General features: G+C 36.7%; 2 protein-coding genes across 3 annotated transcripts in view; one reads left to right on the forward strand and one right to left on the reverse strand.

The window, feature by feature from the left end:
• On the forward strand, positions 1 to 12,088 carry LOC121428644 (glutamate--cysteine ligase regulatory subunit-like). Its single transcript, XM_041625413.1, has 5 exons — positions 1 to 202; positions 4,238 to 4,445; positions 6,019 to 6,227; positions 7,818 to 7,932; positions 9,187 to 12,088. The coding sequence occupies exons 1-5, from the start codon at positions 65 to 67 to the stop codon at positions 9,354 to 9,356; spliced, it is 840 nt and encodes a 279-aa protein (XP_041481347.1). The 5' UTR covers positions 1 to 64; the 3' UTR covers positions 9,357 to 12,088.
• A 4,393-nt stretch (positions 12,089 to 16,481) lies between these two features.
• The window catches only part of LOC121428363 (valine--tRNA ligase-like), a 29,534-nt gene continuing 20,424 nt past the window's right edge, over positions 16,482 to 25,591 (reverse strand). For both annotated transcript variants that reach the window (XM_041624944.1, XM_041624945.1), the window contains exons 19-24: positions 24,161 to 24,316; positions 23,523 to 23,729; positions 22,928 to 23,039; positions 21,559 to 21,731; positions 20,940 to 21,089; positions 16,482 to 19,867 (exon numbers count right to left, since the gene is read on the reverse strand). In XM_041624944.1, coding sequence (XP_041480878.1) covers positions 19,793 to 19,867; positions 20,940 to 21,089; positions 21,559 to 21,731; positions 22,928 to 23,039; positions 23,523 to 23,729; positions 24,161 to 24,316 — 873 coding nt within the window. In that variant the 3' untranslated portion in view covers positions 16,482 to 19,792. The remainder of the gene's footprint in view (positions 19,868 to 20,939; positions 21,090 to 21,558; positions 21,732 to 22,927; positions 23,040 to 23,522; positions 23,730 to 24,160; positions 24,317 to 25,591) is intronic.

Below are 25,591 nucleotides of genomic sequence, written 5' to 3' on the forward strand. Positions count from 1 at the left end.
AGCGTCTACTATCTTGTGTCAAGTTCCCTGTTAAGTAATCATCCACTTTTTATGCTGCCTTGAGATGCGATCGACAATCCAAGAAGCCAACAGAATGTCAGGTCAAACCATAACTAATGCTTCTACCATCAATCTTAGCAGTGGTAATATTTTGAACTGGAATAGTTTGAAGAGAAAAGTGCCAAAGTCTTCAACAGAGGAGGTAAATATATAAAATAATCGATGCAGCTGACGATGCTCCTCTGAGCTCTGCGGCTGAGCTCTGTGCCTGTGGCTCCGGAGTCCGGAGCAACTAACCCAGGCAACTCCCGCCCGCAGAGGGGCCGGGAGCTGGCCCCAGGCCAGGGGTTCACTGTGCATTTAGTCATTCGCACGGGACTAGCCTAGGGTAGCCTGGGGCGTTTTGGGGAGTGAAAGTCATATACTGTACGTATGGTCACTCCCCACTAACGCCTGGTACTCCTACCTATATTTCCCCACATACGGGTACAAAACCAGAAACTTTCGCCCCCGAGAATTCTACTTTCAGAAATTTAGCTTAGGCTCTAGTCACTCATTCAAATTACAAGGTAAACCTTGTCTGGCTTGTTCTCAGTTATATCTCCATGTGTGACAAAATAAGGGTGGCAATGTTTGGCTTATTTTCTCTTTTTCTTTGGGGCAAATGCTTGATTTTTTTACACTGACAGTTTTCATTAGACCTGTTAATTCATACTGCTTGGCTCTTATTTAAATTTGATTCTTTATATAATTTTTTCTTAATTAAAAATAGAGATCAAAAAGTGAAAATTTTCTTGCCATATTATTTTCCACCAATAGAGGGCATACACAAAAATATGCCCAAATTTCAAGTTTTTGAGCGCTCTGTTGAATACAAAAATTATTCCCACATTACTAATGATAAATAAATTAAAACTGTATGGAAATTAGTAATTTTGGTCACAAAAGTGATATTTAATGATTTTTTAAAGTGTGTGCTCTATACAGCATTGGCATACCATAGTCCTACCTGTAGATTCTCCACAGGCCAGATGGTAGCAGTGAACAAGTGGCTCTAGTCTAGGCCTAAAAAAAAGATCTAGATCTAGCCCCACCCATGGGTTCATATCGTCTCGCGAGCGAAGGATTATCAGTCATACGCACGCGACACACAACTACACTTCCAAAATACAGTGGGCTTTTGCCCACATAAAATATTATGTATAAATAAATATTCCAAATCCTGCTATGACACTTACCGAATCATGATTTAGATCCTTCTGTGACTTCTCCTTGAAGTTTCTTTCTAAAAATATGTATATTTTTTTGATCTTTAGTGAAGATTTTACGGAGATAGAAATCAGTCAGCGTTGATATCAATTTTCTCCTGAAGAGGGCGCACGATTTATATTCATATCAAAGACCCGACAATGGAAAGAATAGGCACCTACACTATTTTACACGCATATCGACGCAAGGCATTACGCAAAGTCCGTGAAGTGTCCAATCTTTTCATTGCATAGACTTTGGTATACCGTATACTTATTATTGATGTTCGTCAAAGCTTGTACTGCTGATTTCTTTCCAGGCACGTATATTATTTTCATTTTTTTTTATCAGTCATCTTTTTAAATTAATGCAAATGAGTGTTATCATCACCAATAATAATCATTAATTATGTTTTTTGAAGGCATTTCATTAATTGGTGCCCATAATTAGTAAATTAATCATGAGGATTGCGCATTCAAAGAATTTAGATACAGTTATAAAATTACCGAGGAGCTGAATCAAGGTTGTGAAATTATTAGGGCCACCAACGGGCTTCCTTGTATTTCCGTGGAAGAGACAAGCGAAGTCACTTTCGAGGCCGAGGTAAGCAAAATGTGCTTTTTTTATCGGATTATTATTTTATTATTATTTTCATATTCAACAAACTATTGCTACTTACCGGCAAGAGCCTCGGTGCGTAGCGAGAAGGAGCTTCGGCAAATATTACTTCAGCAATGAAGCGATGTTTGCCGACTACTTTGAAATCCAGGGTCAAACACGGTCTATTGTACGAGGTTAGTACATACTATGTACTATGTGTGAGTAATCTAGCCCTAAAACATGTACATGTCATGGGGTCCAACTTCATTTCCAACATTTCTGCGATATTGATTTCATTTTTAAAGAAGAATTCATTAGAAAAACGAGAGATTTGTTATGAAAAGATAGGAAGACAGTAGGGGAGTTGAGAAGTTTTGAAAAACGTGAAAATAAGCACGCACGTGCTTATATGCACGTTTTCTTTCCTGCCAGTCCTTCCAAAAACGTTATTATAGGCACGTTTTGACCAGTTTTTTGGCTTTAGCAGCCAGGCCTTTCAAAAGCCAAAATTTTGAGTGACACCATCAGAAAGAGCAGGAAAAATTACATCATATACCACTTTATAAAAAAATTCACCGTCTATTTTTCCTACAACACCTGATTGAAGCAACTACAACGATCGATTCCAAATTTTACCGTCGCTACGTCACTTGTCCCTTGGGCTTCCAGCAAACGTTCTTATATGCACGTTTCCACATCCAGGGAAGTTCTGCCTCGAGTGTCTGATTTGTTTTATTAGGATAAGGATTAGTGGACATTTTTAGAGAGGGTGTCTATAAAATTCCCAAAGGAGACTTGCTCCTGGCGTGCACCATTAATATGTCACATGAATATTTTCTACTCTTGGTGGCAGGTGGCTGTAGAAATATACATTTACTGCTCAAGAATATGGATACATGTACATGTAATTGCTGTGTGTTCAATAGTCTATCACAATGTGTGTTGTACAGTATGTATTTACTGAGTCGCAAGTACCTTTGCCCTTGCTTTATATATTTTTCAACTCGCCCAAATGAAGTCAATCAAAATTGTGGTATGCACCCCCCACCCCCAAAAAAGAAGGTCACTGCAGAGGCAATTCTTTCGAACAGAAGAGTGACGTTAAATTGCTGTCTTGTAGAAAAGGGAATTATGTATTTGGAAGAGCTTACGGCCGTGTTTACGTCGCCATCTTGATTTCTTTGTCTTCCGCTTGGCGACAGCACGCAAATCACGCGATTTCTTTTTTCCCTGAATCATTACTAGCCCTAATAATTCATGGGCTAGAACTTCATTTCCGACATTTTTAACATTATCTAGGCCTATTTCATTAAAAAAAAATATTCATTAAAACAAACCCATGACAAGAAGGAAGTAACTTGTTGATGTATATGTCACCATCTTGTTCTCTTTGTTAGTGGCTTACATGTAGCTACGAGACGCATATAGAGGAGGCATGATGTTGCCGCCCTCTACATGCGTCCCGTAGCTACGCTACTAACAAAGAGAACAAGATGGCGAAGTAAACAACCCCCCCCCCCTGGCTGCTTTAGGGTTAATGTGCCCTGTGGCTGAAAAATTGGGGATAAGCCCTAACCTATTTTTCCTTGCCATCTCCGAGTTCCAGCTTGTCTAATCTTTATGTACAGTTACAAATAATGACAAGTGCAAAAGGAACACGCATTTGAGTCTCTATGTTGGAAAAGTGATAAGTTTATTTTTATGCATTACATTTATCAAAAATATAGACAACAAAATAATCGTGAAAAGTTTGTAATCATTACATTCTATAATATTAGTGTCTTCAATGTTATTCCATGCAATAAAAAGGAAAAAAATATACATTGGTGAGGAAGAGACTGCACGGTCCCTTATACCGTTGCACTTCTTGTCCACACATGAGGTAGTGGTCAAAAATGAGGATCATCTCATTTTAATGTTACAGGGGCAGTTTCAGTGAAAGATTTCTCCACCTAAGAAATCTAGGAAAGTTTATTCATCTGTCAAGTGCTGACACCAATCGAATGTGCTAGTCAATGTAAACTTACATAGTATCAGGTTACCGTCTCATACCAATTGATTATCATGATATGATTAGATTTATTGGGAAACGGGAAGTCATAAAAAGTACACAGTGAACTGGGGAAATTGAGGTCTCAGAATCTATTTTTAGTTCTTTCAATCCCTGTAATTGCAATCTGAATGCTGAAATTTGAGACTTACAATTATGTTGGTTAAACTCAAGAGGTGTCATCACTCCCAAAATATTGACAACTTGTTATTTAAGGCCTGCAGTAAAGTTCAGATTTAAAGTACCATTGTCCCCCATAAAAAAAGATAAAGATGTAAGGCCTGCTGCAAGTGTATCCCTCCTAATTATGTCAGTATTTTTGCCCCTCTGCTCCTACAGATCAAGTTCTGTTTAAGGCAGACACTGAAATGCTGTTTAGATCAAACCTGCGACCAGTCTTGCAGTCTTCAACAAGACGTGATCACATTGACTCATCCACAGAACACTTCATCTCAGAAGAATGTTACAAGAGAGGAAATAAAGGTTACAGTCAAACTTTTGATAACAAAGACTGATGAGGAGGAGATTACAGAAGCACTAGAAAGAGGTTGGTGTTTGATTTTTAATTAGTATTTTTTTTAATTGACAAATGTTATCAATTATGTGACTGATGTGATCAAATTTGTCGAGTCCAATCTGTCGATGACGATACTTTTGGCAAACAAGCAGTAAGTAAGCCATTGTAAAACTTTCTTTTTCCAATATAACAATTCGAATAATATTCAGATGATAAATTGTCAGGGATCAGCACAAAAAATAAGTTACACCTGCTTTCAAGAGGAAATCTATTTCTCTGACAAAACAAACAGAAAATATGTTGACATTGCAACATATCTAACAACGCATTGCAGGTTGACGCAAAAGGCGTGCAACTCTATGCAACCAGCGATGTTACTTAACAATAAGTCACGTAACAATCACATTATCACAATATGTAAGATAAAATTGTTGCTAATTTAAGCTAAATGAAAGCAGTAGCAGTAAACGCTGATTTCATTAGAAAAAAAGTCAGTAAAACAAAGGAAAATTGTCACTATATTATCAGAGATCTAGATCCTGGTACAGGGAAACTGACCTTTGTGAAATTGTGAAATCTATTTTAAAAAAGCTGAAAAAGATCACACTGAAGATTGCCAACACAGATAAACATGCATGGGACTGTGTGTTACTATTGTTTGGAAAAAGACCTAAATTGCATGCTTATTTTGCTTATGTCTCAGCAAATACATTTCTTCCATAATTCTTTGGCACATTCATATTTAATCATACTAAGATACACTTGGGTGGTCATTTTATTAGATTCTGTGCAAACTCATTTGGAAACCGTTACCACAACTGGTACTTATCTTTAATTTCTTATACTCATGAATTTATTATGATCTCATGTTAAAAGGTAACAAAGAGGAAAGTGAGGACAGGACATCAGGAGTCCGTCTTTCAAAGAGTTACAATTGATCCAATCAACGTCAAGTGTATGGAAATCCATTGATGTCATAATTTTTTTTAAAGGAAATTTGCACAATGTCCTTTGAGAACAAAGAGAAGCATACTGAATTGTAAAGAAAACTGTGAATGTTTGAATATACATTATATCTAGAAAATATTTTGAACAAACATGTATTGTAGATGTTGACGTTACTGGCTTTCCATAGTTGTAGTTCATTGGATCATCGATAGTAACTCTTTGTAAGACAGGGCCCTGCACACCGATTGCATGTTCATACATTGTAACAGCATGCATACATATAATTGCGTTTACAAAATCTTGCTAAAACTTTACAATTAAAAAAACCTTGTTATTGTTATCAGATTCTTATGAAATTTTAAGCGTTTTGCAAGGTGACTTGTACTATATTTATTAATTTTATAGATATTATTTCAAGCCCATTCAAAGATACTATATAAACGTTTGCAAAGTCTGGAAATTCACTCATATTTTTCAGAGATCTAAGATCATACTACACTGACCATGGGCGAAAGAATCATGTAGCCATTGGCTTTGCACCTTTTTGATGAGAATGGTTAATTAATCCAATAAATGTAAGTGTTAACATTCCTTTGCTTGACACATTCATTTTAATAAGATTTAATAAAATCTTCAATCAATTTGATCTCCACAGTGCTGAAGGAGCTTGAAATCGATAAGATAGATGTCCTCCTGCTCGCTCTCTCAAAGACGCCCAATGTGATAGAAGATAATTTGACCTTTGAGCATCTGAAGCCCTTGTGGAGCGAGCTGGAAGACGAGGTCCGCAAAGGCAGGATAGTTAATCTTGGTATATGTGATGCCGATAAGACTATGCTTGAGGAGTTGTACGAATGGGCAACGGTAAGTTGAAAGGGATTTCATATTTGCTCCTGTTATCTGCATGTTACCTGTACGTGAATCAAAATGCTCTGGCTCTGCCTTTGGTGCCAGAGTGATTGCATTAGAAACTGTTCCACTCTCTGTTTTGCTTGTAACGAGATATTATACAAAAAATGCACATTTATGAGTGTGTTGTGGCATTGCAGCGCATTTGAGGGTATTTGCAGTGTACGTAGGGGAAGTCGATCATAGAGGGTCCCGTCTTAAAAAGAGTCACGATCGATCCAATCAATAGTAACTCTTTAGAAATCCATCAGTGTCATAATTTTTTTCTAAAGGAAATTTGTAAAATGTCCTTTGTAAACAAAGGAGAACACACCAAATTGTCGAGAAATCAATGAATTTATGGATATACATTTATATCTAGAATTTTTTTGAACAAACAGGCATTTTATATGTTGACGTTGCTGGCTGTCTGTAGTTGCAATTGATCAGATCAATCGCAACTCTTTGTAAGACAGTGTTTCTTAATACTGTTCGTAAAGTTCTGCCTGACTAGTTGATGCACGACGGGAACATGTTCATGGGTGCTGAAAGTCAGCTACATGGGAATATATTGTTTAGCTCAAGAAAGGACCACCAGTACATGTAGTTGCTAAAGTCATGTCTAACTTACAACCAGCATTACAATCTGGCCCATAGTTGTATCTTGGACCTACTACAACTGGACATTCAATGAGAGCGTGTTATGACCACCATCTGTTTCAGCTGTCAAAATTGCTGTCATACACTTAACTTTCTCTTTACGCTGTTGTTACAACGACTGCCCGGGGCGATTGTTTACACAAGCTCCTTTTGGCCTATGATGGTCACCGATCGATCACTGGCCCTCTTTCGACCAAAGACGGTCATGTTTTAGCCCCGTTTGCTAATAGGGAAAGTCCGTACATTACCTTGAATACAATCCCCAATTTATTTCCTGTTTTCAATACATTATTTCACACTGTAAATATTGTGCAATCATTGTCTGATCATCAGAAAAAATCCCATTATACTTCGCCAATCCTCTGGAATTTTACGCCTATAAAAGGAAAATCAACTGCTGGCTGAAGGTACATGTAAGCGCGACTCCACGTCAATATTGTCTTAAAAAGATGCATTTTTAATGTATTTACGGACATTTCTCCGTAAAATTTTTACTGCTTTTTTGTTATAGATATTCTGATTTGCATGGTGATGTCAATGCATTTTGTTAGCGGTTGTTAGCGATGTATGTAAAAAATATGTTTATGCCCGCCTGTTTTCTTGTTTCTGCAATCATTTTCATAGCGCTAACGTTAGCTGCTGTGTGTACTGATTTTGAAAGTGGACAAACAACATCGCAATGTGTAGGAGCAGTGCACAATTGATTTCTGCTGTCCATCAGTGATAGCGTGTTGTACAATCAGCTTGATGGGTGTCAGCTGCCAGTGCTGTGTATATAAGAGGATAAGCGGCCCAAAGGAGGGGATTTGTTGAATGTCCAGTTGTAGTAGGTCCATGGTTGTATCAAGATACAAGGTAGATTCCCTAGTAATGATGAATGAATTTGTCCTTTTTCTATGTGTGTAGGTGAAGCCTATCATTGATCAGCTGAACCAGGATACATGCTGTGTGATTCCTGAAGATCTCAAAGAATATGCCAAGGCTAACAAAATCCAGTTATTGACTCACAACGACAAGAGTGGTGAGTATTTGTTTCTTTGCTCTTTGTTGATGTAATGAACAATCTTCAAGGCATGGGCTTACATTGATTTAAAAAAAAATTGAGCAGCAAGGTTCCACTTGTCACCTGTATCTGGGATATGTTATTGAATTGAAACCCAGGAAAAAAATGCCCAAAATCATTATAAAATGCTTCAAAAAGGTGAAATATAAAGTGACTGGAACACCATCATGATTTCATCCCATACACTAATGTGTGTTATAATTTTTTTCCCAAGGATATATACTACATGACTTTTCAGTCATAGATATCTTGATTGTCTGCACAAATTTGACTTTCCCCTGTTTTTGTTAATCCATATGAAAAATATTAAATACAAAGTTAAGTATTTCTTTTTATAAGGCCTTTTTAATGTTAGTTTATTCCTTTTAAGGGGAAATTCACCCTGACAAAAAGTTCATTGTAAAAATAACAGAAAAAATAATTAAGCCTAAAAATAATACAAAATATTGGCAAAGGTTTGAGGAAAATCCATCCAAGCATAAACAAGTTATTAGAATTCTAATCATTTGGTTTGTGACATCATATGCAAGCAGCTTTCGTTATTATCGTGTAATGGTAAGAAATCAATGAAATGTCATCTCAGAAAATTAAAAATGCTTTTTTTTTTGTACCTTCAGTAAATCAACACACATATCATTTCACCTGCGCTCTTTAAAAGGAAATAAAAAAGTGAAATTTATGCATCTTGCGGCCTTGAAATTCACAAGTTGAACGGAAAATTAATATTCTGTGGCCCTCCCCATATATGTAGCTAAGGATTTGTTTCCCTTTTATTTTAGTATGTTAGTAAATTTCAGGTACAAAACAAGCATTATTACTATCAGTCAAGGCCTTATTTTGTGGGCCTTGACTCCTGGCAGAGTGACATGCATAAGGTCCAGGAGAGCAAGTCTTCCCCAGCTGCCTCATGACTCATGTTGTGTGTGGTCCAGTGGTTAGAGCATTGGACTCATAATCGCAAGGTTGTGAGTTTGAATCCCAACTCTGCCATTGTCTCCACTTTGATAAAAAGGCCCAAGAGTGATATCTGTTGTCTATTACGTCAGCTACGATGACTGATTAACTTAGACGTAAAATGTTTCCGAGGTTATTGGTCATATACCAGCTTGGCATTTACCAGCAAAATGCTGTCCTGCTGAGTTTCTACGGGAGTTACCACAAACAGAAACAAACAGAAACTTTATTCAATTTTTCATACCCTCTCCACTCTAGACCTGCTTCCACCGGAGGAATTTCAGGGTGTCCTTGCAGAGTTCTTTCCAGGGGCAGACTCGGAGCGCTGGTACCCGGCATGGACGTTGCGTTTCACTGTCCTCATCCGTTGCAGGGGGGTCATCACCACCAAAGGCTACATCCTCAAGGCACTCAAGGATCGCGACTGACAACCTTGATGTTGTCCAAGGCGCATTCAGGGTCTGTAACACAAAACTCAGTAGGTGATCGTAGGACTATAATGATTAAATGAATTGATTATTATCTGAAATCGATGATACAAATCAATGGTACAATCAATCCCTGTTTTTCTAAGAGTTGAAATTTATTCAAGTCAGCATCATCTATGGCAAGCCATAGCTGTACGACACCTCTCTAGAGATTTGAGTCCGACAATCTGAATCACAGAGTTGCTGGCTCTACATAATTAAGATTGATTTGAATCAACTGCAACTCTTTGTGCTATCGGGCCCTGCTCTCTTCAAGCACCTCATCTCACTTTGAACAATGGGTCAAGTTCCTGAGAAGAACATGTTCCAAGAATGATGTCAAAGTCCATCGAATGTGGAGGGTCTACTCTGTGAAGTACTAAAGTTTCATTCTTTTTGTTTGTATCTAGGGATAGCTTTATTTCCCTTATCCCTATATTGTAGATGAGATAAGAATGATTTGAATGTATCAATATATTTTAATTCTCAAATGTCTTATATATATATATATATTATTTTTTTTATATATTTGCTAGATATCTTTCATTTAATGATTTTGGTATAAAGCCAAAATTTTATTCAAACATGGCATAGATGATTGTGTTAAGGGATATATTCATGTAATGTTTATAGGTCTAAAGGGTATGTCATAAACCTGTTCATAGAATTGCCATTGATTTTACAAACATGTTTTCAAGTAGCTGAATAATGAAAAATGGGAGCCAGTACTTGAAACAATCATTCTGTTTCAACTTCCAGTTCTTGGAATGGCTGTTTCAATTAACTTCTTAGAATTTGCAAAGAATTAATTTTGTAACTTAAAAACTATGCAAAGATACGATTTGTTCTTAGGAAGACCAATCTCAATACCTGAATTCTTTAATACACGCAGGGATTGGGATTTTAAGTACGTGGTAGTGAAAATCTGAGATAATTATTATTGAGAGCGATACCAACATCTGACCATTCATTGACCTACAGTCATATGAAATTTTTCTCCAGGAAAGAATATATTTTTCAAATCTTTGTTTTTAATCTACCCAATGCCTTTCAATAATCTGTTTTAACATTGGTTTCATGGTTTATAAGTAAATATAAATCTATCCAAAGAAAATTATTCATCTTACCTTGAATACATAAAAAAATGATCATAATTTTCCCTAATAAAATCTAGACATAAGAATGTGTATAATAAGGTACACTTTGATTTGCTTCTACTTTTTTCCAATTCAAAGTAATTTCAGCTACAATTAATAATTCGTATTACTGTAATATAGTTCAGTTTTGTTGATATTAAAATGCCTACTTGTATGGGTTTTTCTAGACCTTGTTTGGCAATCCAAGACATGTAAATATTTCATTTTATTTGTCTGAATAAATTCAAATAAATTCAAGCTTTCACGCCAGGCACTCCATAGTATGTCATTCATAAGATCATGTAGCACTTCATGAATTGATATAGTTGTAGGTTGATTCTACTCTTGTTTGATGCAAAGTACTTTATGCCAGTTGTTATTGCTATTATTAGCTATGAAGATATATTTTATTACACATCGAAGGAGGAGCTTAGATGCTCATGGCACTCCACAGTGATGTCATTCATGAAATCATTTGGAACTTTATGAACAGCTTTGCAAAATACGTGCTGAGTTGATTGATTTTCTTAACTGTGCCATAATCAAGCATTGTAAATGAAGTGATTTATATAAGCATTATGATTTAACTCGTAACATTTGATATACTTCAGGCAATTATTTTAGTTGATTGTATTCAAAGTGATCTTAGAGGAATATATTTAATGCTTCATATTACATGAATGATATAAGGATGTAGTGTGATTTCTTCAAATCAAAAGCCCATATGCTTGTTTCGATGTGAATTAACAAAAGTCAGCAAGACTTTCCATATTGTACAGATGTGGCAGAGTCATGGCATAATGGTTCCATTGCATGGTAATGTCATAATGATTTCATTATTACATCTTGAGTCACAAGGCTTTTTTTTAAATTATATTAGTTTGAAATGTCACTTCTATTTGGAGACAAGTTTTTAGGGGGAACAAATGAAGTCGGTCAATGGGGAATGTATGTTGATGTGTAAATACAGTAGTGCAGCTGATATTAGTGTTATGTGCCTGGCAGAATTTCTTTTATTTTTACTGAATAATAAATCAAACAAGATGAAAAGAAAGGGAGATCGTTGAAGTGTATCGTGTATGTGTACCCTTTGATGATGTCATATTTCAAAAATGCAAACAAAGCATTCAAATTTCAGCGAAGATTTTTTTCGAATGGATGTAAAATTATTTAAAGTGCAATTTTCGTAGATCTAATGGGGTGCATACCCTGGCCTCGAACTGTCATTGCTTTTTTTTTTAAAAAAGGTATTCATTAGATGGCAATTTTTGGTCACATTCGCATTTCCTTATAACACTGTATGCCTGTAATAATACTCCTTTATGGTGATTAAGTGAACGTAGAAATTTTGTCTTCTGAAATTGGGACTTTTCCTCCAATTCTGATATGTGTAGTAATTATTGTACAGTACATCGGTGTGTAGGTTTTTGTACAAATTCTTTTCCAAATTTACTGTGGCAGATCAAGATATATACTATGTATCAACGTACATGTACATGCAAAGCATCAATTATATTAAATTGTATGTTTACAGAATAGATTAGACTGAAAAGATGATACTGTCTGTTATGTTTGTATGACATATTCACATGAAAAGAAAGGAGAGAGAGAGAAATGGAAGAGATAGGGGAAGTGGGGAGGGGAAGAGAGAAAGTGAGAGGGTAAGAGGAGAGATAAAGGGAGGGAGGGAAAGAGATGGGGAGGTCTGGGTGGAAGGAGAAATGGAGTAGATCAACATGGGGGAAGAGAGAATACAATGTTGGATGAGAAAGAGGATGGATATACTTGATAAATTTGAGAGGTCAGATAATCGCATATTCAGGGAAGGACCAAATAGAATACTTAGGGGTGGGGTTCATGAAGCTGTTTGTAATAACATACAACTGGTCGCCTGTTCTTGTTTTGAGCTAGATCAGATTCTTAATCATTTCTACACAAAACCCCTAAAGCTGAAATCAGGGTCCCGTTCATAAAGACAATAACATGAACAATATCCAAAATAAATGTACTATCAGCCAATAATATTGAAGAATTTTAGTAGCTTTAAACTGTTCTTGAAAAAATTTGTTGGTATAACAAGTTTTATGAAACAGGGCCCTGGGGATGGTCTTGTGGAAGTTGTCATGGTTGTTGGCACTGACAAATTGACTTTCTCCAACTGTTGCCATAGTAACAGAGGCCAGTTCCTCTCAGCCAATCAAAAACCAAGGATTTCACTGACTGCTTTGGAAATTATGATTCTTGTTGATCACATGTCCGAATTTGATTAGGGTATGTCCCCATGAAACGGTAAAACCGTTTTTTTTTGGGGGGGGGATATCATATGCATAGAACAGGACAACAGTCAAGCATAAAGTTGTTCTTGTATCACGAACAGCATTTTAGTCCACCTGATTAATTTTAAATGAATGCAATTGATGCAAAGCTTATTCTGAACTTCTGAAGTATGGGAATCAAATTAATTCAGGTTGGGGGATGATTTGTACAAATATAGGCATACTGTGGAGCGTTGTGGCCCTGTGGATTAGTCTCCGGACTCTGAAAAAGAGGGTCGTGGGTTCGAATCCCAACCATAGCGTAATTTCCTTCGGCAAGAAAATGATCCACAATGTGCTGCACTCAATCCAGGTGAGGTAAATGGGTACCTGGCAGGAATTTATTCCTTGAAACGCAGTAAGCATAACAGCTGCACTGCTAAAGCCATAATCCACCTACTGGACTGTTGTTATTTTGTACGACACGACTACCAAACACCCAGCACACTACAACCCCATAACAGTACACGCATAATCAGTGGGTAAGGTGAATCACTGGGGGTAAGTGAATCAGTGGAGGGCGCGGGCCCGGGCGTGTGTGTGTTGGTTATGGTTTGCCCAATCAGTAAAAATCGTCCAGGACGTGGACTACTAAAGCCAGGGTAATTATACTGCATATACTGTAGAGCGCTTAGAGACTTCTGACAAATAAGTATTAAGCGCTATATAAGCAAGTATAATTATCATTATACCCCACTGAGCAGTAGCGTACCTAGGATTTTACACAGGGGGGGGCAACAGTGTGCCAAATTGACGCCTGTTACCATGGTTAGATATGCTTATTCAAGAGTCCATTGTTTGAAGAGTGGACTCATGAATAAAATAGCGTTGATAACCACGGCAACAGGCATCAATTTGGCGCACTATGACAAAAGCGTGCATCAGGATTGGACATTTTTCATACACGAGCCCGATACGCGCTAAATTAAGCGTAACTTATATAGGAAATCTGCATAAACCATGGACTCGACCGTGGGGTTTTCAAAACCACCTTTGTGAATTCAGGCCATTGTATCCCTGACATTCCATTGTTGAATTGATTGAATCAATTTCAACTAGAGATGATCATAACACACCTTGTGCAGAGTAATGTCCTCAAGGAGAGTTGGATCCTCAGTCGAGGTCCTCCTGCCAGCCATTTCGGCCCATCATCCTCGATATGGCTACTTGGCAGGAGGCGGGCCAGCAGCATCGGGAACAGATGCCACCTCCAACTGCTTGATTGGTATGTTGGCTTTATATCTGTTCCAAATCCAAGCATCATTATATCTTTATAAGAGCCTAGACAACCCTTTTACGGAAACATTTGAAAATAAGATGCATTTTGTAGATGAACTTGTGTTATGTAGTATTTCATGAAGTATGTATTTAACTTCCTGTTATCCTTTCAGTCATTCACCCTCACTTGTTTACAAACTCTCCCAATGTCATCTAAGAATCCCAAACCCCCAATACCATTTAACTGCTAAGCCCTGACCATAAAAAGAACAACCTTCAGTGACGTCAGCTAACTTCATGGAAAAAGTATGACTCACACTCCAGCCCCAGTCACTTGCACAGAGCATCACCACACCCCTTATACCAGAGAAAGTTTGACAGACAGTGACCTGTAGACCAATCAGATCAAGTTTAGATCACTCCGACCTTAAATTGTTACACCCCAAAACAAAGGATATAAATAAGACTTCTTGATTTTAGATACAGAATAGAGAATACCAACGATAGAATACTAGACACACACTCATCCAGATAGACTGACTGACTTCATGACTTAGACGTCCATCGAGTATCAATTTAACTTCACTTCGAATCTCATTCAGAAACCTCAAAATTATATTACATTCACCTTCCTGCAACACAACACTTGCATACCACATATGTGCTCAGGGAGACTCCCATTCCCTTTCGGGGTGGACTACAGCTGTAACTTCTCGGGTTTCACTTAACACATGTAATTATGGGAAGTTGTATTGCATGTTTTGTTATGCACTGAGACCCTTTTAAAGGGGAAGTTCACCCTGAAGAAAAATTTGTAGTAAAAGTAGCAGAAAAAATAGTAACAAATATTGGTGAAGGTTTGAGGAAAATCCGTTAAAGAGTAAGAAAGTTATTAGAGTTCAAAGGTTTGGGTTTGTGATGTCATAAACGAGCAGCTGCCCCATGTGTTATGAAATATAAAATGCATGAATTTCAAATTTTGTATGGTTCCTGATGACTTAATTTTTTCTATTAATGATCAGGTGTGAAATGATTTGTCTATTGATATACGAAAGGTACAGTGAAAACCATTTTCAATTTTCTGAGAAAATGACATTTCATTGATTTTTTACCATTCGCTATGTACATGTAGGAATACTGCTCTCATATGACGTCACAAATCAAATAACTGAAATTCTAATAACTTTTTAATTATTTGATAAATTTTTCTCAAACCTTCTGCAATATGTTTATTTTTTCTGCTATTTTTACAATAAACTTTTTGTCAGGGTGAACTTCCCCTTTATGGGTTGATTAGAGATTTAATCTGTTGCCCAGAGCTGCCAACCTCTTTTGACCAAAAAACATACTGATCCATAATTAAAATCATATTTTGAAGGAAAAAACACATTTTGGTACAAAAATTATAAATTACACATAATGAAGCATGCCAATCAAATTAAAAAAAATACATTTTGCAATTAAAAAAAAATCATATTTTGTCAACTTTTGATTATGAAAAAACATACTAATATCGTTAAAAAATATTATTTGGCAGCTTTGGTTGCCCACTGGAACTGAGTGGGCCCTGTACAGAGCTTATAGGAATTCCAGAGTACAGTAATTAAAGGTAAATGCTAGTTTTGGTAACGATATCAAAATGAGTTCGTACAGAATCCAATGAAATGACCACCAAAGTGTCTGTTTGTATAGATAAAACGCATGTGCCTAAGGATTCTGGAAGAAATTGTGTAATTGCTGAGAAATCAGCAAATAAGCACAGGATTCGGGTAGAGCGTCGGCCCGACGCTCTAAGCAATAATTATACATTGTCCCACGTGCGCTTATCTGTGTTCGGGAGCTTCGGTGTGAACATGTTTCAGCGTAGATTTCAAGATTTCACAAAGTTCAGTTAATGTAACTGTACCAGATCTAGATCCTCGATGATATACCCACAATAAGTCTTATGTTGTTTGAAGGTTTGCATGGTGGCATGTACAATTGCTGATGTGGTTTACGGTACACCATGTGGAGTGTTATAGAAGCAGTGGATAGAAGAAGAGAGGAAGTGGATAGGCGAGAAAGTGGAGATTTTTGAGAATAGAGTATTCTTTCTTGAGAATAGTCCTGAAAAGGACTGTAAACCAGAAGGAATGTTGAGTGAGAACAGCTTGAGTAGTAGAGCTGATGAGGAGATGCTGGCTTGCGTCGGCGAGTAGAGATGATGAGTAGTAGAGAGACTCGACGTTTCGGACAGGTTGACTGTCCGTCTTCAGGAGTGAAGAAGAGAGGACAATAAGTCTTGTTTTTTATACTTTCTCATGAAATCAGTGTTTACTGCAACTACTGCAACTACTGGAAGTCAAGTTTGAAACGATCCCAAGATCACCTGAAAAATTACCATTCATAATAACACATCCAATACAGTACTTCATCATTTGATATCAGCATATTTAATGTATTTACCATAAGACAATACATTTCAAATAGATATGAAATCATTTAATATTGAGGCAAAATGACAAAAGATTGAAGCACGTAAAATTATACCCATAGTATAATAATGTACAACTAAGTTTGAATCCTATCTCTGCAACATGCAGAAATGAGCTCAAAATAATTAACCCTTGTAATATTTAAAGGATATGGTCACCCTAACAACAAGTTATACAGAAATCAAAATTATAATTTATTTCATTTACTGAAACACAACCTTTTTATTGAAGTTATCAGTGTTTGGTAATTAGGCATTTTTCTTTTTATTGTTCAGGTCAACTTATTGGTGGGGTGAGCTTGATGTTCCAAATTATTTTGAACTGAAATAAAAGAAGGCATATTCAGGTTTTGGGGTGTTGTATATACCTAGTACACCTATGTGTATCCTGTTTGAAGTTCAACACATTCTTTAAAAAAGATTTATTTCTCTTTAACAAAACAAAGCTGAATTACATACTCTCTCAGGACAAGATACATTTTGGAGTAAAAAAAATAAACATGATTCTTAACATGATAAAACTAACAATTCTTTCACTGGGTCATTACTGAAGTAATTCTAAAACCTTTGAAACTACACTGTTCATAATTGCTGGAAAATTGCAAGCGACAAATGCATCCAAATTGTTGCAGATTCCACCAACAAAAATTATACCTTCTTTCTGGAAATTCCTGATGAATAAGTAATGGGAGCTATGACCCCCAAAATTGATAATCTGTGCATAATTTTGGCCCTTCCAGATTGTGAATCTTGCATCTTTTGGGGGTATGGTTCTTAATAGAGTTTAATTGGAGGAGTAATTAGCAAGGGCAACAATTATTATCATCACATCTACACTTGTTAACAAGCAAGTTGTTGCTACATGCGGGTATTTTCTCCTTAAGAAACAATAACGGGGAAGAAGTTGCTAAAAAATAGGGAAACACCCATATTTCCCATAGAGGTGTGTAGGAAATTACGAAGAAAAACATTAAAAAAAATCATAATAAATTGAGAGGTCTGAATGGTCAAAATTCAAGTTATATCCTCCACATTAAAAATAGCTGGGCCCGTCTTACACAGAGTTACAATTGATCCAATCAACCCAAAAGTACGGTATATGGAAATCCATCAATGTCATAATTTTTTCTTGTAAATGTGCATGATGTCCTTCGTAAACCAAGAAAATTATCCTGAATTTCCAAGAAAACTGTGAAAGCATGATTGATTTTACGTTATATCTCGAAAATATTTTGAACACGCATGCATTTCAGATGTTGACCTTGGTGGCTTTCCATAGTTTGAGTTAACCGGATCCTATCTATTTGTAAGATGGGGTCTAGGATGTACTTTATATCAAGAGTGATGAAGGAGATATGGAAGTCCATTCTAATAGGGTTGGTTTCAATAGAATTAGAAAAATAATGCAACAAAGTGTTGATATAAAGTAAATTATAGATCGTTAAAGTCGTTATAGTGGAAATCTTTAGAATATATTTGTATTCCTTCATATTGACACTGTCTTTAAACATTTCCAGTGGTGATTTGTCTGTTTTTCCTTCGTTTTTCTCCTTACCTTCTATACAAGCAAATATGAGAATGGATGTCTACTTCCTCTTTTTCAAGGGCAAATATATAAGTCACACGTATTTCTTAAAACTACTTCATGAATGATTGCAACAATTTGTGCCATTTTAAAATATTGCAACACATGAGTATGCTCCCTCTAACCCATTGTACTATGATGATGTATAAACAAGTACATGCATTGATAAAGGCAGCACAACAGATATATAAATATTTTTATCGATCAAACCGCCACCAACGAAAAATATTCCCATCCACCTAGAAATTCAAAAACACTGGAATGAAATGATTGTCAAGCAGACAATTTGATCTTGCATGCTTGCCTCGTACAAGTATGCATTGAGGGGAGAGTTTCACATAGAATTGATTAAACCGGGTGATTAAGGTTGTACCTAGATTCCTACATGTAGCGGCATGCCATATTTAACGCATCGAGTGTGCCACTGTCTTGTCATTATCTCATCAATTCTTCAATAAACATTGGATAATGGCAAATTACCGATCCCTAAAACACCAGTAACTCATTGGTCCTGCCATAAAATTCTTCTGTACATGGTCACATGACATCGGACTTAATGCACAGAATTGCACTTCTGGTATATTCCCTATCCAAACACTTTGTTTTATGTATATACATGTTCAACCTCTGGATGGACTTCATACACAAGTCAATGGTAAACATAAGATGACTGAGGACTTGTGATTACGGAACCTTTATATTGTTACGGAAAATGGCTAACTACCATGGTAACAGTGCTTAAAAGTTGATCAAATTCAAGGTTTCCATGGTATGAAACAGACACAAATTGAAGAAATAAAAACAATATTAACAAAATCAAATTGTCGTATCCTGCCACATTTGGCATACATTATAAGTAGTTAATCCTTCTAGAAAGATAAGGGCAGAATTCAAAAACACACTTAGATACATAAGATGATGAGTAATATCTATATTTTAAATTTGCAACCTGTACATTAATTTAAAATGAACAATTTCACTAGACTCTCTTCCTAAGAATCGTACAGAGTACACAACATATATTATACCTCTTAATAATTAAACACATGATTTTCAGCCTGCTTCTTGCCCCAATTTTATTCTAAACAGGAAAACCAGTGTACAACAGGACTGCTTCCAGCCAATTTAAAGCAGACATTCTAACAACACAGATTGGACCCAGTTTGATAAAAAAAATTGTTATCAATTCTAAATGCTGGGATTATTTGGTAAATTCCCTATCTACCAATCAAACTGCAGGATTTTGGTAGCTTATAACAGAAAAATAGCACGGAGCTTGCTTATAAGATAAAGTTATAATCATGACATGCAGTATCTTTGTATCGACAACTGCTGAAACATTTTCAAGCGTACTGTCTCAACACAAGTCACAAATGGGAAAATTTGCATTATAAGTCGTAAGTATTACACCACTAAAGTGCTCACAAAACAGCTTTTAGAAAACTGTTAGAGTGGCAATATAAGTATATTTGGGTGAATTTCCAGAAGTGCTTGTTGTGTTTTATTTTCCTCAATGTACAAGTATGTTGTCAGTCTGTCTGTCTTTCTCTCAGTCTGTCATTATGATATTCACATTGAATAAAATAAAAATAGAGATTGACCTGGAATACAAGAACATCTTAAAGTTAAACTAAATTGCATCAGATATAATATCGACAGCAAGTCATGGGTTATGAAGTTGATAGAGATTCAAACATCCGAATAGCTTCTGTTATAGTCTCGATCTCATTCACAGTCTGGGATAGCTGCAAAGACAAAATAAAAAATGAAATTATATGAAATTGGTTGAATGTAAGAATATTGAGTTTCTGAGTTTATATGAGTTATATTATATGCATAGTGTACAATATACTGGATTATATGTACGAGAAATAAAAAATTATCCAAAGTGCAGGTTTTTTTCACCGAGGCCAAAGACCTGCACGAGGGATAATGTTATATTTGGTGTTCATATAGTCCAGTAATATTGTATGATAGAACGTTCACTTTTTATTATAGTACATTGTACAATGCCTGCTTAGCTTGTTGTATGCGAGCAAGTGGGAGGCTGAATGTAAAACATTTGTACCGTTGCACACATACCATTCAAAATGTACCGTATTTAATGTATCTTGCATGGGTCAGGAAAAGATGACGTCACTATAAAAAATTATGAATCAATGCATAGCATGCGCTAAATAAATGAAGATGTGCATTGCAATTAATCAATATTATCCCCATTCATTTAACACAGGTTTTTACCCTCCAAAAATCAAAAGTTATATTGTACATATGTACAATATAACTTTTTGAAAGGAGATCACGTGGTACCAATCTAGCCAATCACAGCTCGTGTTTCACTACCACCATTTACTTCAATGGATTATTGGACGACAAAATATAATTGAAGAGAGTTTGGTCAGTTGGTTAAGCATCTTTCTAACAAATCAAATATTGCTTGTTCGAGGGGAGGGGAGTGGAGGAGCGGAAGAAGAGGGAGGGCAAAGAGGAAGAGGAGGTTGAGTGGAGGAAGAGGAGGGTGAGGAGATGGGGGATGATGAGGAGGAAGAAGAGAAAGAGGCGGCATGGGAAGAGGAGGGGAGGAGGTCAAGGGGGATGAGTAGGAGGAAGAGGAGAAGGAGGAGGTCAGGGGGGATGAGTAGGAGGAGAAAGAGGAGAAGGTCAGGGGGATGATGAGTAGGCAGGGGAAAAGGATGAGGGGAGGAGGAGGTCAGGGGGATGAGTAGGAGGAGAAGGAGTAGGGAGATGGGAGGAGGGGATGAGGAAGAGTAAGATGGAGTGAGGAGACAAACATCAATAATATGGACATTAACTGACCTTTTCTGAATTGGACTCTTGGACCTTCTGTGGGACCTTGGTCTGATAGCCATCGACATCCATTGCCTTCTGTAGACGGTCCTTCTGACTGGTCAGGTTGGTCTGGCGTTGCTTCAGCTTGGCAAGCTCTTTGCTGGGATCTACCAAACCCTATCAGCAAAAGTGAAGAAGAATTTCAAGTGTACCCAGTTTCAGCTTAACCCTAACAGTGCCAATGTCAGTTTGTCACTGCCATAAACTCTGTAATCCAATATTCTGCTGAGCATGGTGGCTTAATGAAAATTAGTTAAGTCAGTGCACTCGTTGCCTCTGCATTGAGGTCTGCACGAGATCTATATCTTGTTCATGATTGGGGATGAATCAATCATTTCAATTTTTTCAAAGTAGGATATGAAACAAATACACCACTTACCAGATATTTCTTTCAAAATTAAAGTGAAAATACTCATCCTTAGATTGAACTGGCAATAGTAATTGCCAATATAACCTCAGAGGCTCAGACAAATAATTCCCCCTACATGTATACTATCTCAATGGCTGGTATATTTGTATAACTATACACCCAAGATATAAATCATCACATGTGACACAAACTTACAAAAGTGAAAAGTAATGTTACCTTGAGTAGCAAGTGAACCTCACACTTGTCGGAGACGGTTGCCATGGCGCAACCAGCCGGAAGTGCATCATTGACCAGGAGAGTGACCTTTGAGGACGTGGTCAGTGTTTGTATGGTGTCTGTGTATGGCGTTAGCAGTGTGGCAATGTCTTGGTCAGAGCACTTCAAGTATACTATGGTGGAAAGAAAGAGCAACAATAACAATCACCAACTACTACGTGTTAACCCTAATTCTCTCCCCCCCTCAACAATTTTCGCGATATATCTGCTGCGCAAAATTTTTTGACGTTGCCGCTCACTGACTTTTTACTTTCAAGTCTCGCACAAATTTTGAGACTAAATTTGTGACGCCCTGGTACGCAGTTACGACATTATGTAAGTGCATGTCAGACCCAAAATTGCTCATAGACACGATTTCATGTACAAATCCAATGCAAATTGTGTATTTAGCCAAAATTCATAAATGTATCATTCTTTCTACTTTTACTGATAAAACTTAATTAATTTCCCTTGTTTATGATCAGAATTAAGTCTGGAACAATTTCCATCTAAAAAACAATGAAAAACAAAAAGCAAAAAACAAAGAAATACATAAGAATTAAAAAACAATAAAATACATAAGAAATCGGTCTTGGTACCAGAATTTTTTTCATTCACAATTGTTAGGAATGCTGTTAAGAATATTTTCACCAAAAAAATATCATTCTAGGAGCTTTATTTAGTGAATCAGAGCAAAAAGTATGATTTCATGAATAAATTAGCATAATTAATTCATATAAAATAAAAAATATATGAATTCATTAAATTTCCCAATTCACAGTGATTGCGCAATCCGTGGCTGAGATCTTACAGGGGGCCATAATGCCCCCCCCCCCCCCTGGAATGACAAGAATCAAAATACCTCGGGAGATTTAGGGTTAAATATCCCCATTTTTCTGTTATCAACCCAGGTGTGATGCATGGGTATCTGGCAGGAGTGATGACATATTCTGCTTTGCTCAGGTTTTAATCATACCATCCTTTTATCATTTACTATTATCCTTTTTCATTGTGAAGGGGGTTCGGTCTACATCTTACACGACAGTAAGAAGTGGAAGAGGGGAGTGTCATCTAGCACAAGAGTAAAGTAACCTTGCATAAGACGGGAAATGAAGACCGAAATAAATGGTGATGATGATAATGGTTATGATGATGATGAAAATGATGATGTGGTGGTAAAGGTGTGGTGGTGATGATGATGGTGATGATGATGATAATGTCAATGATGGTGATGATGCTCATCATCAAACTCATTATCACCAATATCATTAATCCCAAAAGTCAGCAGTTAAAAAAAATAAGCAAAACCACCCATATTGGGTGAACTTACATTCAGCCTTTTGCTTGGAGAGTTGATAGTCTGACCTCATCGATCTAGCTTTGTTGATTATACTCTGAACAAACTCTACATCCTTCTCAAGAGACTGATTGGACCAGGGGTACTATAATGAAACAAACATAAAAAGAAATCAAAGCTCATCAAATAAGTACCTTCTTGCATTATCCAACATAACTCTTCACTACAACTTTGGCATATTGTGGAGGATATCCAAATAAAATCATCATCATCACCATCACCAACACCACAACCATCATCATCATCAGCAGCAGCAGCTTCGTGCTAATCAAACTCCTCATTATCATTATTATCATCCTCATTTTCATCCTCATCATCATCCTCATCATCATCATCATCATCATCATTTTCATCCACATCATCATCATCATCCTTGTCAGTCTTCACCATCACCTCCATCATCATTATCATCATCATCCTCATCATCATCATCATCATCATCATCATCATCATCATCATCATCATCATCATCATCATCATCATCATCATCATCATCATCATCATCATCATCATCATCATGATCATCATCATCCTTATCCTCCTCATCATCACCAACAATAAGACTTACATCTACGGCAAGAGGGTAAGGGGTAACACAGATGCTCGGGGGTTCACTCGAGGTCCTCCTTGGTAGCCTCTGGAAGAGTTCCTCTGAGATGAAAGGCATGAAGGGGCTGATGAGACGAAGACCGGCGTCTAAACACGTGTAGAGGATCTGGCGTACCACGCCCAGGTGGGGCGCATCAGGGGTCAGGAGCAGGGGCTTGGTATATTCCTGGAAATAAATGTGAAACTTTCTTCATGGGGTGTCTACAATTCTGACAAGCCATTGGATTGAAACAAACACCAAATTACTCTTTTTCTATATTTCATTACATGAGACATGACAAGACAAAATTATGACCATCGGCAACAAATTGGCCCACATTGTGCTGCACTTTACCCAGGTGAGGTGAATCAGTATCCAACAGGGTTAATCCCTTGAATAAACTGAAAGCTGGAAGGCAGCTCGAGCTAAAGCTGGGGTAATAATAATGGTGCACCTCAAAAATAGATTAGTTCTAAATAAATGGCATTATATAAATGTCTATTATTAACTAATTACGAGTCTTACAGTTCTTACTATAAACATGAACTGAGGTGATCATTTCTCTCATGTGGCATTGCCCATGATAACAATGACAGGAAAGTGATGTAACTGCTTACCAAGTACACGTCGCATAGATCATAGAGCCAGAAGGCATAGATTGCTGTAGTGATGGCAGGGAAGTCATATACCGGCCAGCCATCCTCACAGACCTTAATAGCTGATGATAACCGACTCAAGATCCACATATCTGTAGGTGTCTCACTGCCACTCAACTAAGGAATTTGACAGAGATAATTTCATCTTAAATATGTTAACACTTCAGCCGTATCGACTGTAGAAGCTCACTTTTAGTTCAATCATGTCTTTGCAAAAAAACCAATACATGAGTCATGACTGTAATGGTAAATCGATCCCAAATATGTTTGTAATTCATCACACATATTCATTCACTAAAATCATAATTATCCTCTAATTATTTTCCACTTCAAAAGTTGCATGTATGATATTCCGAAGTTATTTCCAGTCCACACACTTTTATTGACCTATGACAATGAAACGTTAACCTCATGACAATAGAATTGATTTGATTAGCTCATATGCATATTAAACCTAACTAAGAAATTTCATGAACATCTGTGAATCAATTCTTAAGACATCATATCCAGGAGGGACAGAAACCAAAATTCAAATACGCTGCTAAATGAATATTGATCAGATGCCGATCACAAATAATATCTACTTATCTGCTTTGAACACAGTGACCAGACCTGAAAGAGGAGAGCACCTGCGGGGGGGGGGAGCCAGACTCATCGCCCCCTCCCCATATATACATATATAACTAAGAAGAAAGTGTTATTTTTAAATTGAAACATTAAAAAACAGAAAGAAAATAAGGAGTTTTTTTCTCACAAGCAAAAAAAAAGCCGAACCTATTTTGATTGACCACACACACACATTATGGATAAGTCAGAAATCACAATTCTAATTGTTTAATACGCAATGTTTTTTTTTATTATTGCGAATTAAACCATTGAATTACGATTTCTGACTTATCCATACTGTGTTTGTGTGGTCAATCAAAATAGTCTTTTTTTGCTTGTGAGAAAAAAACTCAGGAGAGCCTTAACCCAAGCACACACTATGGCCTGTATTCTGAAGTCAGGTTTAACTTAGACCATGGTCTAACTCTGTGTTAAAATTATGGGAAGCCAAAAGTGTCAAAATATTTATTCAGTTGTATTATTCTTATGTTTATTGTGCTCTTTCCTGATTCATCTATGATGAAGACAATCATCATTTTATCCTTCCTAGACAATTATGAATGATTTGAGAGCCAAATGAGCTGAAATATAACATATCTAATGTTAATGATTTATGTAACAATTGGCTATCCATACTTAAACCACAACTTAAAACCTGAGTTTAAGTTAAACCAGACTTCAGAATACGGGCCTATGTGATTTGTTGCAATCCGATTTTCAAAGAAATTGTAATAACATATGATATGTACATTCCAACTAGTAAAATCTTAGTGATCAGAGTTCAGA

Source organism: Lytechinus variegatus, chromosome 15 (genome assembly GCF_018143015.1).
Source record: "Lytechinus variegatus isolate NC3 chromosome 15, Lvar_3.0, whole genome shotgun sequence".
In the NCBI taxonomy this organism is placed as follows: Eukaryota; Metazoa; Echinodermata; class Echinoidea; order Temnopleuroida; family Toxopneustidae; genus Lytechinus; species Lytechinus variegatus.